Raw genomic sequence first — 22,726 nt, 5'->3', positions numbered from 1 at the left:
GGGCATGAGGAGAGTCCGCAAAATTCGTACCGAAACTGCTAACAATGGAGCAGAAGCAATGCCATCTGGAAATCGCACAGGACATGCTGGACAATGCAAACAGTAACCTCAACTTTCTGAACACCGTGATCACAGGCGATGAGTCGTGGGTTTATGGGTACGACCCAGAAACCAAGATGCAGTCGTCACAGTGGAAACATCCGACATCCCCCAGGCCAAAAAAAGCACGGCAGGTCCGCAGCAATGTCAAGGTCATGTCGGCCTTTTCTTCGACTCTCGTAGGGTTGTGCATCATGAGTACGCACCACAAGGCCAAACCATCACAAAGGAATACTACCAGGAGGTCCTTCGTCGCCTTCATGATGCTGTGCAGCACAAACGACTGGATCTGTGGGCAGCATAAACTTGGCAGCTCCATCATGATAACGCACCCACCCATTCTGCGCATCTGATTCAGACTTTCGTCGCCAAACACAACATCCCTGTGGTTCGTCAGGCTCCCTACTCCCCTGACATAGCTCCGTGTGACTTTTGGCTATTTCCCAAGCTGAAAATGCCGCTGAAAGGAACCCGATTTGAGTCAAGAGAAGATATCATGCGAAATCCAACGGCCCGGCTGATCACCATTCTAAAAGATGCGTTCCAGAAGTGTTTCCAACAATGGCGGAAGCGCTGGGAGAAGTGTGCGCATTACTAAGGAGACTACTTTGAAGGGGATTAGGGTTTTGTACCTCCAAATCAATAAATGTATTTCTGCCGACCAAAGGTTCGATACTTTTTGAACACACCATGTATTTATTCTTTATTGTGTTTTGTGATTGATTACATGGATTCATACCAATTTATATCAGATATGCATAACAGAAATACAAGACAGGGTTACAATCTTAATCTTTATCAACCCTCAGCTCATCTATCACTGTATCAGAAGGGAACTTGCTATCAAGGTGCTTAATAATCTTCGTTTATATTTAAAGCAATTATACAATAACTGCAAAGGTTTTAAAATGGCTTTGAAGGATTTTTGTGTTGCCATTCATTTTATACAATGGAAGAATATTCTGATTTTGAATAAGACAAAAATAAAGATATAATTTCTTTGTAATAAGTGATTAATCATATAGTTTGTAATATTAGGCTTTTTGTATTGTTTTGTGCCCATAAATGTAATGATATTGTGTAGTGTTACTTGACTATATGTATGTTTGTACTGTTCTTTTTCCTACTGGTTATTTCCACATCCTTATACTTTTTATGGATTTATGGAAATAAAGGTATATGAGTATGAGTACACAGCGTTTTATAATATAGTATCACTAATTGGGAATGAGGTATTAAAAAATTAAAGCAATACAATGTTAAAAAGGGTACAACTAATTCAAAATGAACTTACATCATCTGGTACAGAAAACCCATGATTCTGAGAATCTAATGTCTTCACTGTGAGCTCAATCATGATTCTTCAATTCTGTAAAAAGGAAGCAAACTGGCAACACAAACCAGACAAACAACCTCTCAGCAGCAGCAACAGAAATTAGTATGTGGGCTTATAAACTCACATCATGGCACAGGCCCTGAGCACCCAACAGTTAATTCAGCTGTTCAGGAATTTCTGCTAAGGTAGGTAGTTTCATCACAGTCATTTCTATGCTAAAATGATATTTATCAAAGTAATTTCATACTATGTACAGACTGGTGGGTGAAAACCAATGAGAAATCTGTGTACTTGATTTAGATTTAAGATTTCTGTTTTGGCTTAAACCTTATTCGCAGTTTATCAACAGGGATTGTATGGATTTGCTGGTAAGACCATGCTATTTGCTTGCCAGTGTACAATAAAAATATGTCATTAACAAATACATTTAAATGCTGTTCCCAGTGGGTTAAATGGTTATGTAAAAAGAAAAAGAATAAATTCACAACTTTTAGAAAACGAATAAGTAATGTCAATACTAAAAACCACCACAGTTCTAACCTGCCCTAAATCCACGTGTGTGTATGTGGATTGGAAGAGTTAAAAACTTTGGTTAATATCTCTGGAAGAAGTTTGAATGAATCCAGACTAATGGAGCGCCTGCAAATAGAGACAAAGTTACTTTCATAGATCAGGATTGTGATGGCCAAAACTGCAGAAAACACTGTGTGTGTATGTATTACTGCTATTGTGTCAACATCCATACCCAGGACAGCTGAGATGAATAAAAAACACAGTGACAGTGACCAGGCCTACAGAAATTTGGGCCACCAAATCATTATGGTGTCTATAATTTTCATGATAGCATTTAAAGTTCCTTCCTCTATATTACTAGTGCAGATGACCTGTCAAAGATGGGGAAAACACTTCATTTCTTCCTTTCTTATCTCTTTCTACCTTTGTCTCCTTATATATTTCCCTTCCCTTATTATTTGTGATCCTAGCATCACTCCTGTCCTCATGTCTTAGGCAACAGAATGATGGATTTCCCCAAGCTTGACAGAAATGACAGCTATTATGCAGAGTGTAACTTGTCATCATACTGGTTTCTGTAGGTGACAAGGCATTCCTCTTTCACAGGCCTGCTGTGGTAGCCTTTAATTAACAGCCTGCTTTTCCACTGTAGTTTAATTTGTGTTATATGAGTCTTACATGCCTCACATCTCTATACAATTGTAGATGTTTCAATTGTAATTTTGGAAAAAAAGGGGGGGGGAAGAAAAAGAAAGGATTATATGAAATTTGTGCAGGCCCGACAAATGCTATCCAACAAGTCAGGGAATTCAACATATTCATTCACATTTGTAATTACTAGTGTTCACAACCTTGCTAACCTCATATTAGTAATTCTGTATTTAAGCATCCTGTTGCAAGCCATACTGAAACGTCTATGTATAACACAGTCCATCAATAAGGCAACAATCTGTTCCCTTCTCTTCCACCTATACTTTAGCACATGTTACTGCATTAGATGACCATCCTCAGGGGTCTTAATATATCAAAACCACTACACTGCATTAATAAGTGTTAAAATCACACGCTATGGTGCACTTAATAAAATAAATAAAATAAAATAAAATCCATTAAAATTTTCATCATTCTTGTGAAATTCTATTCCACCTCACAAGGGGTGCCGTCCACTTGTTTATAACTATTCGTATATGTTTCTCTCCGTGTTTGGTGCAGCAGCTTGTTTCATTAGCCCATTGCTGTTACATCTGCAATCTGTAATATGCCCCTTGTTTGTATGCTGTTCCCTCTAGCAGCGTGTGTTGTCTTCACGCCCTTCGTGAGGTAGAATAGAATTTCATCAGAGTGATGAAAATTTTAATAGATTTTATTTTATTTTATTAAGTGCACCACAGCGTGTGATTTTACCGCATATTAATGCAGTGTAGCAGATCTGATATATTAAGACATCTAAGTCTGAAACATGTTGTAGAAGAGAAAGGAACAATTTGTTCCAGTATTGATAGACTGTGTTATATATAGACATCTCATTAGTACTATACATTAATTTTCATGCTCACATGTATCAATAACTTCCATAGCATGGTGGGATCAATAATTCAGACATAATTAGGTCAGTATTTGAAGTTGGAGAAAACTGAACTGGAACAGGTTATGTACTACATCTCAGTAGACAGTGTGAATTATATACTGCAAACACAGAGATAAAAAAACCATTGGACTGCATCACTTAAGTATCAGGTAAAAGAAGAAAGATGACTTGGGAAAGAAAAAAGAGACAATTTGGGTGAGAAACAGGAGAACCAAAATTAAAAGAAACCCATACCACAATCTAAATTAACATAAGTGATCAATGAATCGCTGCATCATTTAGCATAAGTGACATGAAAAGCATGCAGGCTTATGAACATAAGAGCATAATGTTACTCTCAAAATACATATTTCCATAACTGTTGCAATTATTTAAAATGCAGCTTAAATTGCTGGCCCTCAACCATGCTATGTTCATCAAAGGACAAAGTGCAGATGTCATTAAAAGTAAACCACAATACTTTCTGATCGCAAACAGGTGTTCTTTCCAGGGGATTTAGAGTAGGAGAAATAACCACTCTTGGGTAATCTATAATGTTTCCACTATTATGTTCTGTCAAGTTATGAACTTTAATGTATCCTAATTTCTTTACATTCATTTACCCTAGTTTTTGCCACGTTCATAATATGTACTTCCCTCATCTTTTCATGCAAAAGTATATATGCTGGGAGGATCCAAACTCTATTCTGAACTCAAAGCCTTCTAAAGTGGGGACACATCAAGAACACTTAAAACTTTCTAACCGTTTATTATTTTCTTAATGCAACTATTACCACTGAAGCTGATAATGTGACATATTACTTACCAGCTCTCCTAATGATTAATAGTCTCAGTGAAACAATTTTACACACCACTTCAACATGTACTAACATATATTCACCTCTAACCTTTCTGCAGAAATTTCACTTTATTTCAGATGAACTTAAATTAACCCATCACCAAATTTGGATTTGTTGGAGAAATATAAATATGTAGAAATACTTAAGAAAAATAGAAGACCTATGTCTGTCAGTGCACAATGTAAATATTTCAACACAAAATTTGGCATATCTAACTAGTCACATTTTAAATCCACCTATTTAATATTGTGACTTCACTACCAATTCTACCAAATGTGACTCTAATTTCACAGTCCTCTATCTCTAGAATTAAATGCTTTCTAAAACCTTTGTGAGTAATATCTTATTTATGCTGGGAGTATTTGCCTAAGTGTGCCTGAGTGTTAGCCATGCTCTTTTACCACCCATAGGTTTTACTTTCAAACGTTTTGGCACTGTCGCTATTTTGATATATTTCCAAAATCCATCAGGCAGAACAGAGGGCAAAAAAAACCAATGTGGACAGAAGGAATTTGCACAAGAACTCAACTCATTCCATCAAATTCTCCGTAAGCATTATCACCAGTATAGGTACAATAGGACATAAGGAAGCCGACGTGCCAAGGGGACCTAACATGGATTCCACCTCACACTATATGAAATCATAACTATTGTAATCTTATTAAGTCAACTGTAAGTATTGTAACTTTATTCTCTTATTGTAATCAGCCAATGTACAGTAACTGACTTGTCCTATATCATGTAACAATGATCTATAGAGACGAAATAAATAAATAAATAAATAAATATATTGCTATTAACTTCCACAACTGAGGTGAGGAAATTCTATAAGAACTTCAGAAGAAAATGCTTAAATCATATGTCCAGAATGGGGCATTCGGCATAGTGTAGTTGGTTGAGGCACTATGCTACAAGTCAGGTCATGGGTTAGATTCCTGATGAGCTCATTGGATTTTTCAAATGACCTAATACTTCCAGCCCCACTATGCCCCTGGGATTGACTCAGCCTCTAACAGAAATGAGTACCAGGAATCTTCCTGAGGATAAAGGGTGGCCAGTGTGTAAGGCTGACCTCACCGCCATCTATGAGCCGATGATCTAGAACATGTGGAAGCCTAGACGTCTCACAAACCTACGGGCCTCCACAGCCTGTTACAGGGATAGTTTTACCCTTTTCTATGTCCAAAACAGCAAACATTTCTAGTACCCATAAAACTACAATCCACCCCATAGAACGTGCTGTATTTCCACAAAACAAAGAGTTAAGATTACCTGTTGTGATACTACTGAACACTTGCTTCGGTACACTTACATTAAATGGCACCACTGTACACAAATTATGACAATTATTCCATTTATTTGCAATGCAATTCTTTTTCCTCACAAAGATACAACTTGCCGATACGATTTATCAAGTGAGGCTCATTACAGCTCCTTCTGTATGCGAAAACCACAAAAATATGTTACCAGTAAATCACATGCAAACAATCATTATTCAACATGCATCTTCGGTTCTAGGTGGAGCAGGCTACGTCAGACATTTATTTACTTGTTCCGTTAAACACAAAACCCTTGTACACGGTATTATGAAGCAACAATTACTTATTATTCGCCGCATACATTCACAATTATAGTAACGTAATACCAAAGAAATGAAAAGCAGTTCCTTACTTAACACAATGAAAAAGTGTTTTTTCATTCAGTCACACACATATAAGTTCATACAACTCAACTCACAGCCCGCTATACACTGCTTGTGTAACCGTAGAAAATCACAGTAGCACGATGAATCAACATCTACGAGCGACACGACGACCACGGATCAGCACATGAAAGTTTTAAAGTTGGACCAATGAGTACGTGCCTCTGAAAAATCAGTGAATTTCTACCAGTCTACAAGGAATCACATTCCGGAATATGATACCCTCCAGTCACCGCCCTGAGAATTTTAACAGGGATACATGAAGGGCTATATACGCGTAACTCGCATAGTTCATATTTATTTATTTCCTCTCTATAGATCATTGTTACATGATACAGGACAAGTCAGTTACTGTACATTGGCTGACTACAATAAGAGAATAAAGTTACAATACTTAAAATTGTTTACAGTAGATTACAATAGTTAAGATTTCATATAGTGGAAGGTGGAATCCATATTAGGTCCCCTCGGCACGTCGGTTTCCATTGTACCTGTACTGGTGATGATGCTTATGGAGAATTTGATGAAATTATGCGAATAGCGTGCAATAATGGCATCTCACTCAGAATTTTCTGATCACGCATCTGATCAGATTCAACAGTTAAAAAATGCAATATTAAGGACGTTACTAACGGCGCATGGCAATTATGTCTGTCTACCGCAATGCCTGGTTGTTGCTGCCTGTAGAATTGGTTTTAAAGAAGCAGGCCAAAAGGTAAAGCCATTCCTGTAACAAGTTATGAGAGTTGTGAGATATCGAGGCTTCCACATTTTCTCTAGGCAGTCTACACACACACACACACACACACACACACACATATATATATATATAACCCNCACCCCCCAACCCACCCCAAACCACCAATAAAAAAATTATTCTATACCCCCCCCCCCCCGGGAACCGTGGGTATAAGGTATTGTCGCTTGCAGACGCGTTGCTAGGCAACAGCCGCTGCTAAGGAATCGTTCGACAGCTTACGTTCGTTGCTAGGCAGTAATGACGCAACAGTGGAATAACGGTGGGAAGCCGTGTTTTCTACGATGTCCGTCCAGCGATGTTCTAAGGACACAGTGAGGATTCCGTCAGTTGGTTGGTGAGTGAGAGTTAGTGAGATAACCGTCGGGATTCACCCGCTGTAAGGTGCTACTGTGTGAAGCTGATAGCTGACGCCAAGGATAACGCTGAAAGCAGTTTGCGAGAAAGAGAAGACCTAGAGCGTTCTACAGGAATTTGTGTAGTGTGAAGAACGGTGAGAGCACATCCTTACCTGTAATTAAAAATCCGATTTTCTAATCCAAATCCCATCAATAGTAACTCTGTTACGTGGCAGTAATTATGTTTCCAATCAATAAATTAATATAATTTGCACACATCAATGTGCTCAAAACAAATTATGAAATTCATTAAAAATGTTCCTTTATTTTTAGAAATTAGAAGACATGCCCCAGATATATTACCCACTTGCGAATTACACTCCTACACTTGAACCCATTATGGAAGAGGAAGAAAATGACGCCGAAGCAAACAATGTCATGGCTGTGATTACCTCCACCTGCACGTCAGATAGATGTAAGTAACATTACTCTTATGGGAGCACAATGTAGTGTGATGCTGTATTTCGTGGATCACAAACCAAAGAACAATAGTCTTAAATATTCAATGCAGTGAGCATCATGAACACGGCATCGATTTGGGACACTGCATTCAGCTTCAGAATACCTCCATCCTCGCCACCAAGACCCAAATATATGGATCACATCATTAGGGAGGCCATTGAGATTGAATTCCATCCTGAAAATATTAACAGAGAGGTGAGGTTTTGTCTCATCTGTTCCCTCAAGAAACCTCGAGGACATGATGCCAGATCCACAAAGCCACTCAGGTCCATGCCCGGCTCTCATTGTAGCCCTGAAGCTTCTGGGTTAATTAATGCCCTCCCATTAACCTTGCCTTTCTCCCCCCTGACACAATATTCTATACCTGCAGGTCCATCTCCATAGACCCTTTCCCTCTCCTCTCTACTGATTTCCCATGTAGCCCCTCTCCCTTCTCTTCCTGCTCTTATACAGCTGGGTTTATTCAACTCGACATTAGTCTGTCAGCATGCTGGTTCCTCACTCACAGATTTTCTTTTCTCTTCTACCCTGAAGATGGACGTGATACGTTCCTCCAAAACGTCGGCTAACATAATATCTGCACAGTACCACATTTCAGAAGATGGTATTTTCATAGTCACCACCGTGAAAACCTCAGATCTTACATCAAGAACATAGTTTTCTTTGAAGTGACATCATAAAGTTCCTGAAGAGCCAACTTTTGATCATTATAAGGGATAGCTACAGTACATCGTATTCGTAGACTTCAAGAAAGCCTATGATTCAGGTGGGAGGGACATATTGTACAATATTCTGATAGAGTTTGAGATACCCTTGAAACTAGCCAGGCTGATTAAAATGAAACATATGGTAGAGTCCATATAGGTAAACATTTGTCTGATAATTTTCCTATCCAGAATGGTCTAAAACAAGGAGATGCTTTATCGCCACTGCTTTTCAACTTTGCTTTAGAATATGCTATTAGGCAGGGTCCAAGAAAACCAGGTGGTACTGAAATTAAATGGGACATATCAGTTATTGGTCTATGCTGATGATGTGAATTTATTGGGTGATAATATAGATACCATAAAGAAAAAACTGAAACTTTAATTGGCCCTAGTAAGGAGGTTGGTCTAGGAGTAAACACAGAGGAAATTAAGTATATGTTGTTATCTTGTCACCAAAATTCAAGAGAAAATAATGACATTCATCTGGATTGATCTGGCTGAGGATAGGAATCAGTGGAGACTTCTTGTGAACATGGTAATGAACCCTCAGGTTGCATATGTTGGAAAATTCTTGACTGGCTGAAGAATTGGCGGCTTCTCAAGAAGGGCTCAGCTCCGTGAGTGAGTGAGTGAGTGAGTGATATGGAATAACTAAGTTGGTTAGAGAGAAGTTGAAGAAATAGTGGATGACTTGGTCACATGAAATTTCATTTTTGGAGTGCAGAAAATGACTTCAATCACAGTGACTGTGCGGCCTAAGGGTTCAGAGGCATGAACTGTCTTTGCTCGCTTGAGTGCTGGGATCGTGGGTTCGAATTCCGCTCAAGGCATGGATGTCTGTGTTCACTTAAGCTGTGTTTGTGTTGTTCTGTGTGTAGGTAGTGGCCTTGCTATGGGCAGATCCACATTCCGAGGAGTCCTACTATGTAAAAGATTAAGAAACTGAATAAGTGGCCAAGGTCCGTCAAAGGACTGTAGAGTCACATATAGACAGAAAATGATTTTTCCATTGTGGGATTGTGTGTGGGTGTGCACATATGCATTTTTCTTTCCACTTTGCATTTATATGAGGGTATACGTATATATGTTTGTGTGTGTGTGTGTAGCTATAGGTTGGTCTTTTAGCATAGTTATGACGCTGTTTAAGACAAATCAGTACTTACATTTTAACAGGTGACCCAAGTAACTTTTAAAATTTACCTTGATGTTTTTTGCCATGTTAGTAGTGTCAGCCTTAGAAATTTTTATTTGTAAAGACAAGGCCCAAAGCCTAATCTTAGAATTTGCTTCTAACATCAAGTCCACAGAGTTATGTTTTTTTTTTTAATAAACATCTAGGAGTCTTCTGCAGTTACGTTGTGCATTTCGTTTTTACAATTAATCTCTTACAGTTGGTAGTGTTAATGTGGTTGACAACCTGGCGGTAAGGTTTTAGTCATCCATTAACATGTAAGTACTGACAAATCTTGACAAAGCGTATAAACTTATTTTTCATAATGAAGTACAGAAAAATGACATAGTTTATGCATTTGACCCAACACATGCAAGTAAATATTTGCCAATTCTGGGTTTCAGTTGGGTTGTCAACATCAGAGCTGGAACATGAGAGAACACCTCAAAATACGCATAAGAAAAATAGGTCAGATGATGCAGTTCTACCTCATATTAAATGGTAATTTAATTAATTTGTTTTCATGTTTTTTTGTAACCATAAGATTATTGCAGAGAAAATTATCACATTATCATGTTTTCTCAAATGTAATGACATAGTTGACTGAAGACAGCTGCATTGCAATAGTCAGAACCCCACACAAGTATAACTTTTTCCCTCATATTAATACATGCTCGTATTAGGTGCACAGAATTCTCTTCTGGTAAAATAGGTCTTGCTCCTTTGAATATTAAATCTAATGCCCTTCTCAGCATTTTCTTCTATCCATTGTGTTTCCATAGCCATACCATTGTAATCATTTTGCTTCTACCCCTGTCAAGAAATATTATTTCCAGCTTCTTTAAAAGTTAATTTATAATCTTATTCCTTCTTGTTTCTTCCCTGAAAAACTTCATATTCACTGTTTTAGTTTTACTTTTGTTTCATTTTATAAGGATCAATGATGGAGACCTATAAAAATGTAAATTTTTAAATAGACAACATCGATTACATATTGTCAGTACCATATATTAAATGTCTTGAGAAAGGGTCACTTTTCATCTATAAGCTAAGCAATATCTGGCACACTTCAAGATATGTGTGTCTAGAGTATCAATATACGAACATCTACACTTCAGGATCGTTCATTTTGAGCTTGTAGGCATGCAGAATCATTTCTCAGTAATGTTGCATCACTAAAAAATGTATCTGAAAAGCAAAAGCTGTGCTCCCAGAAACAAAGAACTCGATAACTTGTGTGTGAATATATTGGTAGTTGTTGTCCCTGCACCATATCATAAAGCTGTGTGGGAGTAGAGGTATATCACTACACACTTGCACTTAACCTTGGGACTATACGAAGATCACTGCTTGGCTCATGCCCTGGTCACTTCAACTCCACCCCAGAAAGATCTGGTGACCAGCAGATAGGAGGCTGGCCGAGGCATGGTCTGGAAGTTGTTGAGAAAAGAAAAGTCTGTCTCCTGTCTGAGAATTGAACTCTGATCTTCCAGCCCAGTTTCTAGTCTAGTTGCTATACTGCCTGAGACATTCTACCTCTGAATGTAATGGTTTAATTGTTACAATTAGAACTGTGTTCTCATGCAGTACATCCATTTCTGTCGTTCTGTAACTGAATACTGTGGTAACTGAAACAAAGATCTGACAATTACTGCTTTCAAAATATTTCATCTAGGTAATGATACTCAATGGATACACACATTTTGAAAAGTTCTATGGTTGCCTAAAATGTATTTTCCCACAAATTGTTATCATGCTTTTCTTCATACATATTTCTTTCATTCATGTATGTAAAATGAAAATAAGAGTAGAGGTCTTTAACTTGGGTAAATATGACATTTGTGTAGTAGAGTCATATTGTAAGTGGAGAATAATTATGTGATTTACTGTCTCAGGGAATGTGGTGCTGAAGATTTGGAACATAGTACTAAGAAATCTGATTTCCTGAAATGTATCTCATGGTATCAGGCAGAATATGATGAGTTGCAGGAATTCACACGTAATGAAAAGGAAGCGTATGAGGAATTCTTCAGTGATCAGGTACAAATTTCCAAACTCCACCATTACTAGTACAAGCTCTCTCAAATACATAACAGGATTGATGTTTTACTTAGCAACTTGCATCACTGTGAGGTGCTATGTGTTACATCATATAGCTGTGTGTAATAGCAGCTTTGTGGCAAACAGTGTCTAAGATCCAATTTGTTTTCTTAGCACAGTAAGTGTTTCATTGACCATCATGTTTTGTTTGAAGATTCCTGTTGTTCTGGGATGTGACACCTTGTAATCTGGTAGATGTTTATGAAAGATTTGGAGAAATCTGTTACCCTGTAGATGCACACATCATGTTCCTCCCAAAAGCACTGGTACCTGTCTACCAGGCTATGTGGCATCACATCCCATAAAACAGTAATTTTCATAATCATTGCTGTGAGAAATTCAAATCTCATATGTTATCTTCATTAGAAACACAAAAAATAGGTTTACTCTCAAAGAAACATTGAAGATCAGGAAGAAAGATCCTTCTCTGAATTTAGATTCTATTCAAAAAGTCTGAAGTATAAAGAAATAACCAAGTTATATCTAGAAAAGAAAAAGGACACTAAATTAATGCCAGACTAACCCTTTAGCTCAAAATCCAAATTTCTGGAAAAATAGTGAGTGAAGAGAAGACTTGAGTCTTCCAGCAAGCCCAAGAAAAAAAAATTTTGAATAGCAAAGCTAATAGTTTCCAAGACTGAAGGAATTGTGAATGTCAAAGTCAAAAGTCCCAGGGAAGCTGATCTGCTTGACCGATATTGCTAGAATTAACACATTCCTTAAGATGCTGTGCCATAGCTCAAGTGGTTAGTCGCTGGCTTCCCACCGCGGCAGCCTGGGTTGGATCCTGGGCCTGGTGAAGTGGGATTTGTGGTGGACAAAGTGGCGCTGGGGCAGGTTTCCTCTGAGTACTTCGTTTCCCCTGCCAATCTTCATTCCACCAATTGCTCCACAATCACCCTCACCTATCATCTGGGGCTGGTACAAAAGGCCAGAAGTGGCCACAGTACAAGGGACTCAGTCCCACCCCACTAGCAATAAAGAAAACATGTTCCTTAAATTTCATCATCTGATGAATTAAAATTTCCTATAGGTCAGTGCTGATCCCATCAAGTGACAGATTGTTGCCACTGTGTAATACATAAATGTCATTTTCTCATACAGATGTCACTTAAAGACAGAAGAGTTTTGAACGTAGATTACTAAAGCTTGAGAGAATGAAATGTACAGTGGATACTGATTGTATCTTATTTGTTCTCTTCCATTTTGAATTTAGGAAGTCAAAATTCTGGTTTTCATGGAAAAATGTCTGGCCTGGCAGGTGAAATCAGCATGGGGCCATGGCAGTGAATGTGTTAACAGTTATCAGTTTTTTTAAAAATGGTCAGCCATACCTTGTGCATTCAAGTTTTGGAATATCTACAGCAGCACACTTATGAAACAATACAAAGTATCTGGATTCTGTATCATCAGAATGTCTCCTCACTTTTGTTAAAGTGATTTAATTCCAAGAACAAATGCCATAAATTTTCTGTACAGACCTCATTAGGCCATGTCACTTTTTTATGCTCCTGAAACAAAAGGTCTTCTGAGGCATGCAGAAATATTGAAATGTACTCATAGTCAAAGGTCAAAGGTAAAGTCAAAGGTCTAGTGGTGACAAGGGTTAACAACCTGGCCCCGATTAAGTCCAGTTATTTGTCAGACTTCATAAATCGTAATGTTATATTTGAGCATCCTGTTGCATTTATTAACTGCTTAGTTATTTCTTAGTTAGTTATTAATGCAGCTTTCCTAAATGTTCAATGGCTGTGTGGTTATTGCTGCACTGGCACATTTCATCTGTTCTTTCTCATTATTAATACATGTTTCATCCCTACGTGGCCATCACTTACCAACCACAAACAACAAATCCAATAAACAGAGGCAAGTAACAGCATATCTGCATCTAAGTCTACATACAACAAGAAGCACCTCAGAAAGGCCTATTTCTTTTGCCATCATAAACACTATGCCCAGCAAATGAGATACAAATAATGAACTACAACTGATCCCCACATATGAGTGTGCTCTAGAATTCAGCCTTCAGAGAGAAGTCTTTGATCAATTATATACTTCAGTTTTAATTCTATGGTAAAGGTAACATTATCCATGGGCCTAATTAAGCACCACACAGTCAAAATGTAGAGGGAGTGGAGGTATAGCTCCATCATTCTTAATCTTGGCACTAGATGCAGGTGAGCGGTCAGCTTCATGCACCTGCTCTTTTCTTCCCTGTACCTATTGTATAGGAGGTTGAGTGAGCCCCAGAGCCAGTCTTGACACTATGGAAAAGAGAAAAATCTCTTTCCCCTGTTAGAAATCAAATTTAATTTTAATTGCATATTAATTAATTTTAACCTACATTTTCTACCTTTCAATTTTAATTCTAACAAGTGCTTCACTCAGTAAGAGGGCATTATAATGAAACAACTTATGGCATACCGTATACTTAAAGATGGCTATGAATGGCTGACTCATATATTAATAATGAGAAGAAGAGAATGAAACATGACAGTATGGCAATAATCATGCAGGTGAATAACTAAATTCATGACGTGTGCATCACATTATCATAAATATTTATGTTCTTCTTACAGTTAATACTTTCATTTTTTATTTGAGTGTCATTCCTTGTTTACAGTTTTAGCTAGTGTATGTTGTGATAATAACTTCTTTCTCTCTTCAGATTTTGGAAGCAAATAAAAAAATTTATGAACTTGAGGATAAAAATGAGCGTCTTGAAGCTAAACTAAACGAGTCAGAGGACAGATGCAAGGATATTATGAGCACATTAATGTTACTGGATAAATCAGGGACATGTGATGGTGAGTCAAAGAAGACTGAACTTCTAGAAAAGGAATTGGTGAGCTTAATTAATGTTTTCAGTAAATGTATCATGGCAAGGACATGATGAGAGGAATAGAAGTACAAGGGCCTCTTGCTCCTCTTAATTTTTTACTCAGTTCACAGTACGAGTATAATCTCTTGAATACATTCTACCAAATTAATTTGATGTTTTGTTTTGTTATTGCTTGTTTGGAATGACGATACATGGAAAGCATTTGAGGAATGATAAGGCACCTGAAATTAGGAGCGCAGACTGGTAGTGGGCATGGCAGAAGGGAGGCCAGCTGCTGCTATGAAGCAGCTGAACATGCAACATTATATGACATGACATTCCAACATAGTTCCAACATAGGGATGTCACTGCTAGTTAAGCAGCAAATCACTTCAGTTTCCCTTGATGAAGATTTTGGTGCTGGATTATATTACACATTATGGCTTTTGACCCTGTGATCACTAGGATGATCTGGGTGGGTGGGAATCTGTTGAGTCTTGTGCCATCTTAGAGCCACTCGATTTCACTCTCAGAATTCACTTTGACTTGTATCATGTGTAATGTGAATGACTATCTTTCAGTTTCATTATGTTATTCTTTGTTAATCTGCTGTAGCACAAGTAACACCCATAGCTTCAACATCTTTCCTGTAATTGTTTGACTCATTTGCATTTCAAGAAGCTTCTTGTCCTAATGCTGTAGCAAGGATCAGACCCAAGTCCCACTCCAAGGCAAATTTCATCAGCCTTGCATGTAATACCTTTTACCCTGAAGATGTTATGGGTGACATGCAGAGTAGGTCAATGATGGGGCTACCGTCTTCAAGTTGTCTGGCTTATCTCCTCAGTGTATTACCCCCACTGAAAGGATAACCTTTTCTATTAACTCTCCTGAATAACTGAATCATACTCAGACATTGTATTGGTCAGGTGATCATTGGGATCTTCAGACACTGTGTTGAGGTTTGCTCTTATCTTATCCCCTCCTCATCAGCCAGCAAGCATAGTTCCCTTAGCAAAATGTCTTGTTTGTTAGGTACTGGGCCCTCACACCGCATTGAGGTGTCAACCTTCTGAAAGGTCCTTCATACATTATATATTTGTTATATAGTTAACTGGAAATAACCATCTTCCTTCCAACTTTTTTTTTATTGCTAGTGGGGTGGGACTAAGTCCCTTGTACTGCGTCCACTTCTGGCCTATTTTACCAGCCCCAGATGATAGGTGAGGGTGATTGTGGAGCAATTGGCGGAATGAAGATTGGCAAGGGAAACCGAAGTACTCAGAGAAAACCTGCCCAGTGCCACTTCGTCCACCACAAATCCCACTTGACCAGACCCGGGCCGCTGCGGTGGGAAGCCAGCGACTAACCGCTTGAGCTATGGTGCGGCCCTTTCCTTCCAACTTACTTCTCTCTCTGGCCGTGCCATAGCTCAAGCGGTTAATCGCTGGCTTCCCACCGAGGCGGCCCGGGTTCGATCTCGGGTCTGGTCAAGTGGGATTTGTGGTGGACGAAGTGGCGCTGGGGCAGGTTTTCTCCGAGTACTTTGGTTTCCCCTGTCAGTCTTCATTCCACCAATTGCTCCCCAATCACCCTCACCTATCATCTGGGTCTGGTACAATAGGCCAGAAGTGGCCACAGTACACCACTAGCAATACAAAAAAATACTTCTTTCTGCATATATTCACCATCATTATCAGTGCACTGTGGCAGCCAGAGACAAGCTGATGGCTAAAGTACCCCCACCAATGGCACAGCACACTGGCTTTTGCACATGTTGATGTGGAGCCTTATGTCATTCTGAATGAGCTCTGTGTATTTACTGAACATAGCAGCCCTTGAATCTTCATTACTTGTGGTTAATAACATTTATGCTTCCCTATATGTCAGAAACCAGCTGAAGAAAAAACCAAAACTAAAGTATATACTTTCATGTTAATGGAGTAACTGGCATTCTTTTACTGTTGCTGAAATATCTTGTCTATCTTCATAAGGTCAATCCTTAAAAATGATATCAGGCATATTAACAGTAAGAGTTAGTATTTTCCTGAAATCTGATATGGTTTATGATAGCAGTAGTGAAGACATCTATGCTGTCCAGATTTTGAACTGTTTTGTAGTTTTAACAATCTTGACTAATTTTAAAGCCTACTTTACATAAACCCATGAATGAAGTCTCCCATGTATCACATAAAACTTCCATAGACTGGGTTGAAATATGATGTGGGAGATGTTCACTGAAAGATGTCAAGACAGTTCTGATTTTCAACCATATTGGTTCATAATGGAATGTAGGTCGCTTGAGGTCAGCCAAGATGCCTACTGTTCTGACCGAGGTTTTTCATGGTTTTCCTCNCCCCCCCCCCCCCAAGCCATTTCCACTTCATCATTCATAAGTCATCATACCATTTGACACTATATATAAGGCTACCTACTGACAGTGATATAAAATTTTTCTTCAAACTATCAGATATCTGTCACTGTGTTAACAATCTTCATGCTGTTTAGTTTTGTTGGGAAAATACCCAAATGAGCAACTCTCTGAGATGTATTCTCTGTCATTCCACATGGGCAAGGGTAAGGAGTTTGTGTTTGAAGATTTGACTGATTTGTCTGTTTCATTTTTTAACAGAAGCTGTTAAGGATTAAATTACTGGAATCTGAAACAAGAAGGGATGATTCTGAAATGAGATGGGAATTGACTGAGAGTAATTTGAGAAATCGATGTGATGAGTTAAAGCAATGTTTGGAAGTGAGTATGCTCTGAACTCATAAAATGTAAATGACATTAAGTAAGGTTGAATGTTTTGATTTTAAAATCTGCAGATTAAAAAAATTGGTGTGTTTGTGCATGTGTGTGAATCTTTATTTTCTTACTTTGATGTATTCACTTTTATGTGGGTTGTCTATCAATTAAGCCTCTTCGTCTCACTCTGTTTTCCCAAAGCTCAACACTTTCCTCTCATGTTATTTTTTCTATGTGACATTATTCCTATCCTGTTGCTCCCATCTTGACCTTGCTCTTCCTCTTGGATTTTTCTTTTAGCTTCATATTAAAATCTTTCGTTGATATTCTGTGTTCATTCTTAAAAATATGTCCATACCATCTTACTCTGTTATTTCTAATTTATATTTCATGCTATTTATCTTTATACCTTTAATTTCTCGCTAATGTTTTGCTGTGTATTTTTTCTTGTTTTCTTTTCCTTCTGTGCTTCATGAAAACCCCATCTCAGCTGCCAAGTATTTTAGTAAGCTTTCCATTACTTGATTAGGTGACATATGGATGATGAATTCTATATCTAGGTACATAGATCTCTGGAAGACACATTAAATATGAATGTGAATACTGGAATTTTATAAAATAAGGAAAGGGAAATGAATTGTAATCATTTAGAGATAACAAAGAGGGGAGGGCCTTTAATATTATCTGCGGTCACTGCCTCCTTCCCAATGCCTACCGCTTTCAATATGTATTCTGTGGCTTGTTTTACCTGAGACCAAAGCACTTTCTTAATATTTATACAGCTACCGTATATACCTGAATGTGTTTTCATTTCATTCAGAAGTAAGAAACTGTGAATGAAGAATATGTAAAGAAGCACATGTTCTGAACAGTTTCTGAGAAAATAAGCATTGGATGATTCCGGTGCGTCTGAAAACTTGCATATGCATAAATATTTATTCATTTACTTTTGGAGGCTGTCTCCATCTTCAGGGTGAAAGAGTAAATAAAGCAACTAACCATCCTCTTCCTTGCTACTTGCTTGGTTTACTCTTAGACCCTGAAGACAGAGACAACATCTTTGTCTGAAATGTCAGTGAACTTCTACCAGACTGCTAGACTGTGTGATATTGCATCCCAGAAGACAGTATTCTTCAGCAGGAATTTACTTAATAACTTGCAATTAATTCACTGCTATGACTACATACACTAATTTTCTTTGCGCTGAGATATGAGGTTTTAACAGCAGTAAATATGAGACATGGTACTTTAAAATTGCCCCACCTTTCCATGTATTTATACCCTGATATTCCCCTGCAGCTTAGTCTTGTGTCCTGAAGATGGAGGAAGTAGGTTCCTCCAAAATGTTCATACATATCTTAGAGACTACACGGTTTTCCCATCGAAGAAGAATGTATCTTCAGCTTTGAATCAGGAACTGTCATAAACAGTTTCAGTTAAACCTAGGTGCATGAAACATATAGTGTCACTGAGCAAAAACAAAACAGTATGGCGAGTGTGCTGAGTTTATAGACTCACACTTAATTTGTAACCATGTCACAGTTGTTCACACATGTTATTCTTTGATTTCATGCATATGTCATACATTAGGGGGTAGTTAAAGTCATTGTGATCTATTTGCAGGAAGCAAGGGCTGCATGTTCCAATACCGAGGAAGCGAATGTATGTCATCATTGTAATGGGCAAGCTGATAATGAGATCAGATGTGAAGAAAAAAATGAAGATGGATTCCCAGCTGAGGTTACAAAGCTAAAGCAAGAAAATATAAAACTGACTGAAGATCTGAATAAGACAATTGTAAAATTAAGAGAAACAGTTGATGAACAATCACTGTTACTAGAGCATATATGCAAAATGGAAAATGAAAAATTAAAACTCTCAGAAAGCTTGGAAACAACTTTTGAAGTAGTTCGCAATCTTAATTCTGAAATTTCAAAGCTAAAGAAAGAAAATTATGAGATGCACAATAAATATGCAATTATTTCAAGAAGTTTGGAAGGAAAATATGAGGAATCAGGAAAGCAAATTTCTGAGAATCCCAGACTGGAGAAAGAAAACATTGCTTTGGGTGATGAAATTGCTAATGTTCCAAAAATGTTAGAGGATACTATTATGGAAATTACAGAGCTCCGTTTAAAATATTTAAGATTGGAAGAAGAAATATGTTCTGTGAAGAATGACAACCTGAATCTTTCTAATGTGTTGGAAGAAAATATTCTAAAAATAAAACATGACATGAAATCTGAAGTACTTTCAGAACTGAACAACAACATCATGAAAGAAAATGCAAACATCTTTACAGTAACTGGTGAAAAGCATGAACTGGGAAAACGTAAGTTGGAAACTGAGATGCTCTATTCACATGGGATGCCAACTTCTGAAAGAGACCAGCAGGGAGAGAAACTACAATCTGCACGCAATGCTTCATACATGAAAATTGCTCTGCAAGAAAATCGCGAGCTAAAATGTTTAAAAAGGAAGGTTGCTTGGCAGAGAAGAATATTAAACACAACTCGGGAAAGAGAGCTGAAAATGAAGACTGAACTAGAACTATGTAAGGAAATTTTACTTTACTTGTTATGTATAGTCACAATGTTCCTTAAATTTTAGATTTCATAGTTTCTCTTTGTAACGGTGAAGCTTCATCATAATTCTTATGCATAAGTAGTATCATTTTTATACATGTTGGTAAACCTACAGTGCTTATTAAATTTTCTCAATTCATCCAGCTGTATGCATGAAAAAGCACAGATTTCCATGAAATTTGGGCATGGAAAATTTTACAAAAATTAAGTTCTTTCATTTATCATCAAGTTTGGAAAGTTTTAATGCTTGTCTTGCATGAAGACCTGCATGTGTTTCTGTGCACATCTTCACCTGACCTCACTGAAAACTCATCAGAAAGAAGTTTTAAACAGAAGTTGTAATGAAAAATTAAATACAAATTTCATTTACAGTAGAGTCAACATTTTACACCCTTAACATAATCACAGTTGAAAAACTAAACTAAAAGGAAGTCTTAAGTGAGTTCAGACTGCTCTGAAATTATACTTATTTGATTCTATTAATGCAGTGCTATATTAAGATATGACTTAGAAGAATACAGACCTATAAATTTTTTTTTTTAGTTTATTTAGTAGCAGTGAACAATGAAGTCTTAATATTCGTTATTTACTCAGTATATAGTTCAAAATTCCTGCCATTTGTAAAATGTATCAGCAAACAGCGAATAGTTGCATGTGAATTTAATGTGTTTATTAATGACTGGTTATTTCATTTATAATTTCTTCTGCTGGTTAAGTGTACACTGAATACTTTTACAACCATGTTTATTTTCCAGGTAAGAACAGAATTGTTCAGTTGGAATCACAAACACAGAATGAGAATCACATGCGTTATATAGCCTACTTGGAATCAATTGTTACTTCTTTGAAAAATGAGGTGAGTTTTGAGAAGTTTTAATTTGGAAAATCTTATACATTGTTTCTATAACACCATTTATCATTCCTAATACCTCTTACCCCAGAACAACGTATGGCAGTTTGCAAAGAAAGTACAAGACAGTGAATAGAATACATTAATACCTTAATATTTTAATAGAAACAGTGGAACCATCATTTAATATCAACAGATTTAACATTTTCCCTCATTTAATGTTCAGTTTAATCCATCTCAAATTAGTAATTCCATCAAATTTCCAATAGATTTTTCTCAATTTAGTATTCAAATACATTGCTGCACAAAGAATGAGAATTTCACTGTATTACTGTTGTTTGCAAGGGTGTTAATTGTGTGAATAGACCTACCTCATGTGATATATTACTGGCACTAACTAATCTGCTGCCGGTCACGGTAGCCGAGCGGTCTAAGGCATGCACTGTCTTCGCTCGCTCGGAAGCCGGGATCGTGGGTTCGAATCCCACTTAGGGCATGGATATTTAGTTTGTGTGTGTGCGTTTTGCAGTTTGTGTACAGGTAGAGGCCTTGCGACGAGCTGATCACCCGTCCAAAGAGTCCTACCACATGTGTAAGATCTAGAAAAACCTAAGTGAACGGAGAAGTTCATGGAGGTAGGCCTAGGCCCACTGGTTCTGTAGTGCCAAGGAAAAAAAACAACTAATCTGCTGAATCCATTATGGTATGCCTGTCCTTCCAGGCAAATACTGAGACAGTACTTCAATTAGGTGATGCCTGCTTCTTCCCAAGTCATCATTTATCACCTGTCCTACCAGTCAATGTTATATAATCTGAGATACTGATAGCATCATAAATAAACCAAAAATTATAAATATTATAGCAAATGCTCCTCTGGTACATTTTGTATGAGTAGTTATTGGCTACCATCAACACATAACACTCTGAAGAAAACAGTATCACAGCAGTTCACCAAGAACTTAAATAAAATAATGATCACAAACTATAACCACAGTTGTAACATACAGGATATCAATTCACCAGCTTTTCAAGGAATATGTGAGTGGAGAACAAAACATACACCTTAACTTGAACATTTTACTAAAGGGATGTTGTATCAGGTAGTATTGTATTGTAGCCTCCTGCTGCACTTTTCACTTGTTTCGATCATTCACCATCTTGTGTGCTACACTACATCCCACATACTTATCACATTTACAGGTTTAAAAGTTTTAAAAAGCACTACATGTTCCAGCCAACATGGCCATCATCAGGTGTTAAGTCTAATGAGGAAAGCAGTGATTTCCTCATTAGACATATTCTTAACACCTGATGGTGGCCATGTTGGCCAAAACACGTAGTGCTTCTTAAAACTTTAAAAACTTTTAAACTTGAATGTGTTTGTGGGAAGTAGTGTTTCACACAAGAATCCAATAATCATATCAAACTGATATATGAATGGTAAAATATTATACAAGAGTATAAATTGTCTTTTTCTTCTTATTTAGAATGTAATTCTTCGAATTCATCTGGGTCGTGTCCAGAGGCAAATGAAGATTATAGTTTCTAAAGCTATGGTAAGAAACAGGCACAGCCAGTTGAGGCATAAGCACGTGGCTGTCCAAACCTCCATCAGCTTAAGTGATTTTTGTCCTATAACCATGACAGTGCAGAAGGATGGGAAAGAGTAGCACATGAATACGATCTTCAGCAAAAAATGTGTATATTAATAATACGAACGAATAATGTATATGTGTGTGTCCTTGTAACTATGTTGTTTTTTACTTTTATAATTATTTTTGTAACAAAATATACTGTAAATTAAATTTTTGTAAAACATTGCTGGCCTTTGTCCTTGCATGCAGTACTGTACTGGCACTTCATTAGTATGATGTTACATGGTACAAGATATTAATAAAGTTATATTTTGGAGATTTGGAGCTGGAGCTTCAAGAATTTAACTGCTCTTGCTTTCAGTGGCTGTCCTCACTGAGGTCTTGCAAGGAAATGCTGACCCAGAAAATGTTCAGTATAATGAAATGTTTACATATTGGCCTTCTGGGTTATGGGGCT

General features: G+C 37.4%; 2 protein-coding genes across 3 annotated transcripts in view; one reads left to right on the top strand and one right to left on the bottom strand.

Annotated features, from left to right (window-relative positions):
- Nucleotides 1–6,132, bottom strand: part of LOC111875790 (large proline-rich protein BAG6) — a 43,748-nt gene extending 37,616 nt beyond the window's left edge. The window contains exons 1-3 of one of the 2 annotated variants that reach the window (XM_023872313.1): nucleotides 6,047–6,117; nucleotides 5,648–5,812; nucleotides 1,394–1,468 (exon numbers count right to left, since the gene is read on the bottom strand). In XM_023872313.1, coding sequence (XP_023728081.1) covers nucleotides 1,394–1,456 — 63 coding nt within the window. In that variant the 5' untranslated portion in view covers nucleotides 1,457–1,468; nucleotides 5,648–5,812; nucleotides 6,047–6,117. Of the gene's footprint in view, nucleotides 1–1,393; nucleotides 1,469–5,647; nucleotides 5,813–6,046 lie in introns of both variants that reach the window. The other variant, XM_023872311.2, reaches the window with a different exon arrangement.
- Nucleotides 6,133–7,048: 916 nt separating this feature from the next.
- Nucleotides 7,049–22,726, top strand: LOC111875787 (filamin-A-interacting protein 1-like). The gene is made up of 9 exons (XM_033750206.1): nucleotides 7,049–7,327; nucleotides 7,506–7,647; nucleotides 9,977–10,073; nucleotides 11,468–11,612; nucleotides 14,341–14,517; nucleotides 17,126–17,245; nucleotides 18,863–19,793; nucleotides 20,580–20,680; nucleotides 22,162–22,726. The coding sequence occupies exons 2-9, from the start codon at nucleotides 7,518–7,520 to the stop codon at nucleotides 22,342–22,344; spliced, it is 1,884 nt and encodes a 627-aa protein (XP_033606097.1). The 5' UTR covers nucleotides 7,049–7,327; nucleotides 7,506–7,517; the 3' UTR covers nucleotides 22,345–22,726.

This window comes from Cryptotermes secundus, unplaced genomic scaffold (assembly GCF_002891405.2).
Source record: "Cryptotermes secundus unplaced genomic scaffold, Csec_1.0 scaffold949, whole genome shotgun sequence".
Taxonomy (NCBI): Eukaryota; Metazoa; Arthropoda; class Insecta; order Blattodea; family Kalotermitidae; genus Cryptotermes; species Cryptotermes secundus.
The sequence above is the reverse complement of the archived record's forward strand: the minus strand, read 5'-3'. Positions and strand labels throughout refer to the sequence as shown.

Excerpts from the sequence above, each read along its gene's own strand:
- LOC111875787 (XM_033750206.1), top strand. The coding sequence starts at position 7,518 with ATGCCCCAGATATATTACCCACTTGCGAATTACACTCCTACACTTGAA. Across the intron at positions 7,648-9,976 it reads CACCTGCACGTCAGATAGAT|TTGGGTTGTCAACATCAGAG; the intron begins GTAAGTAACATT and ends TCTGGGTTTCAG. Across the intron at positions 17,246-18,862 it reads AGTTAAAGCAATGTTTGGAA|GAAGCAAGGGCTGCATGTTC; the intron begins GTGAGTATGCTC and ends ATCTATTTGCAG.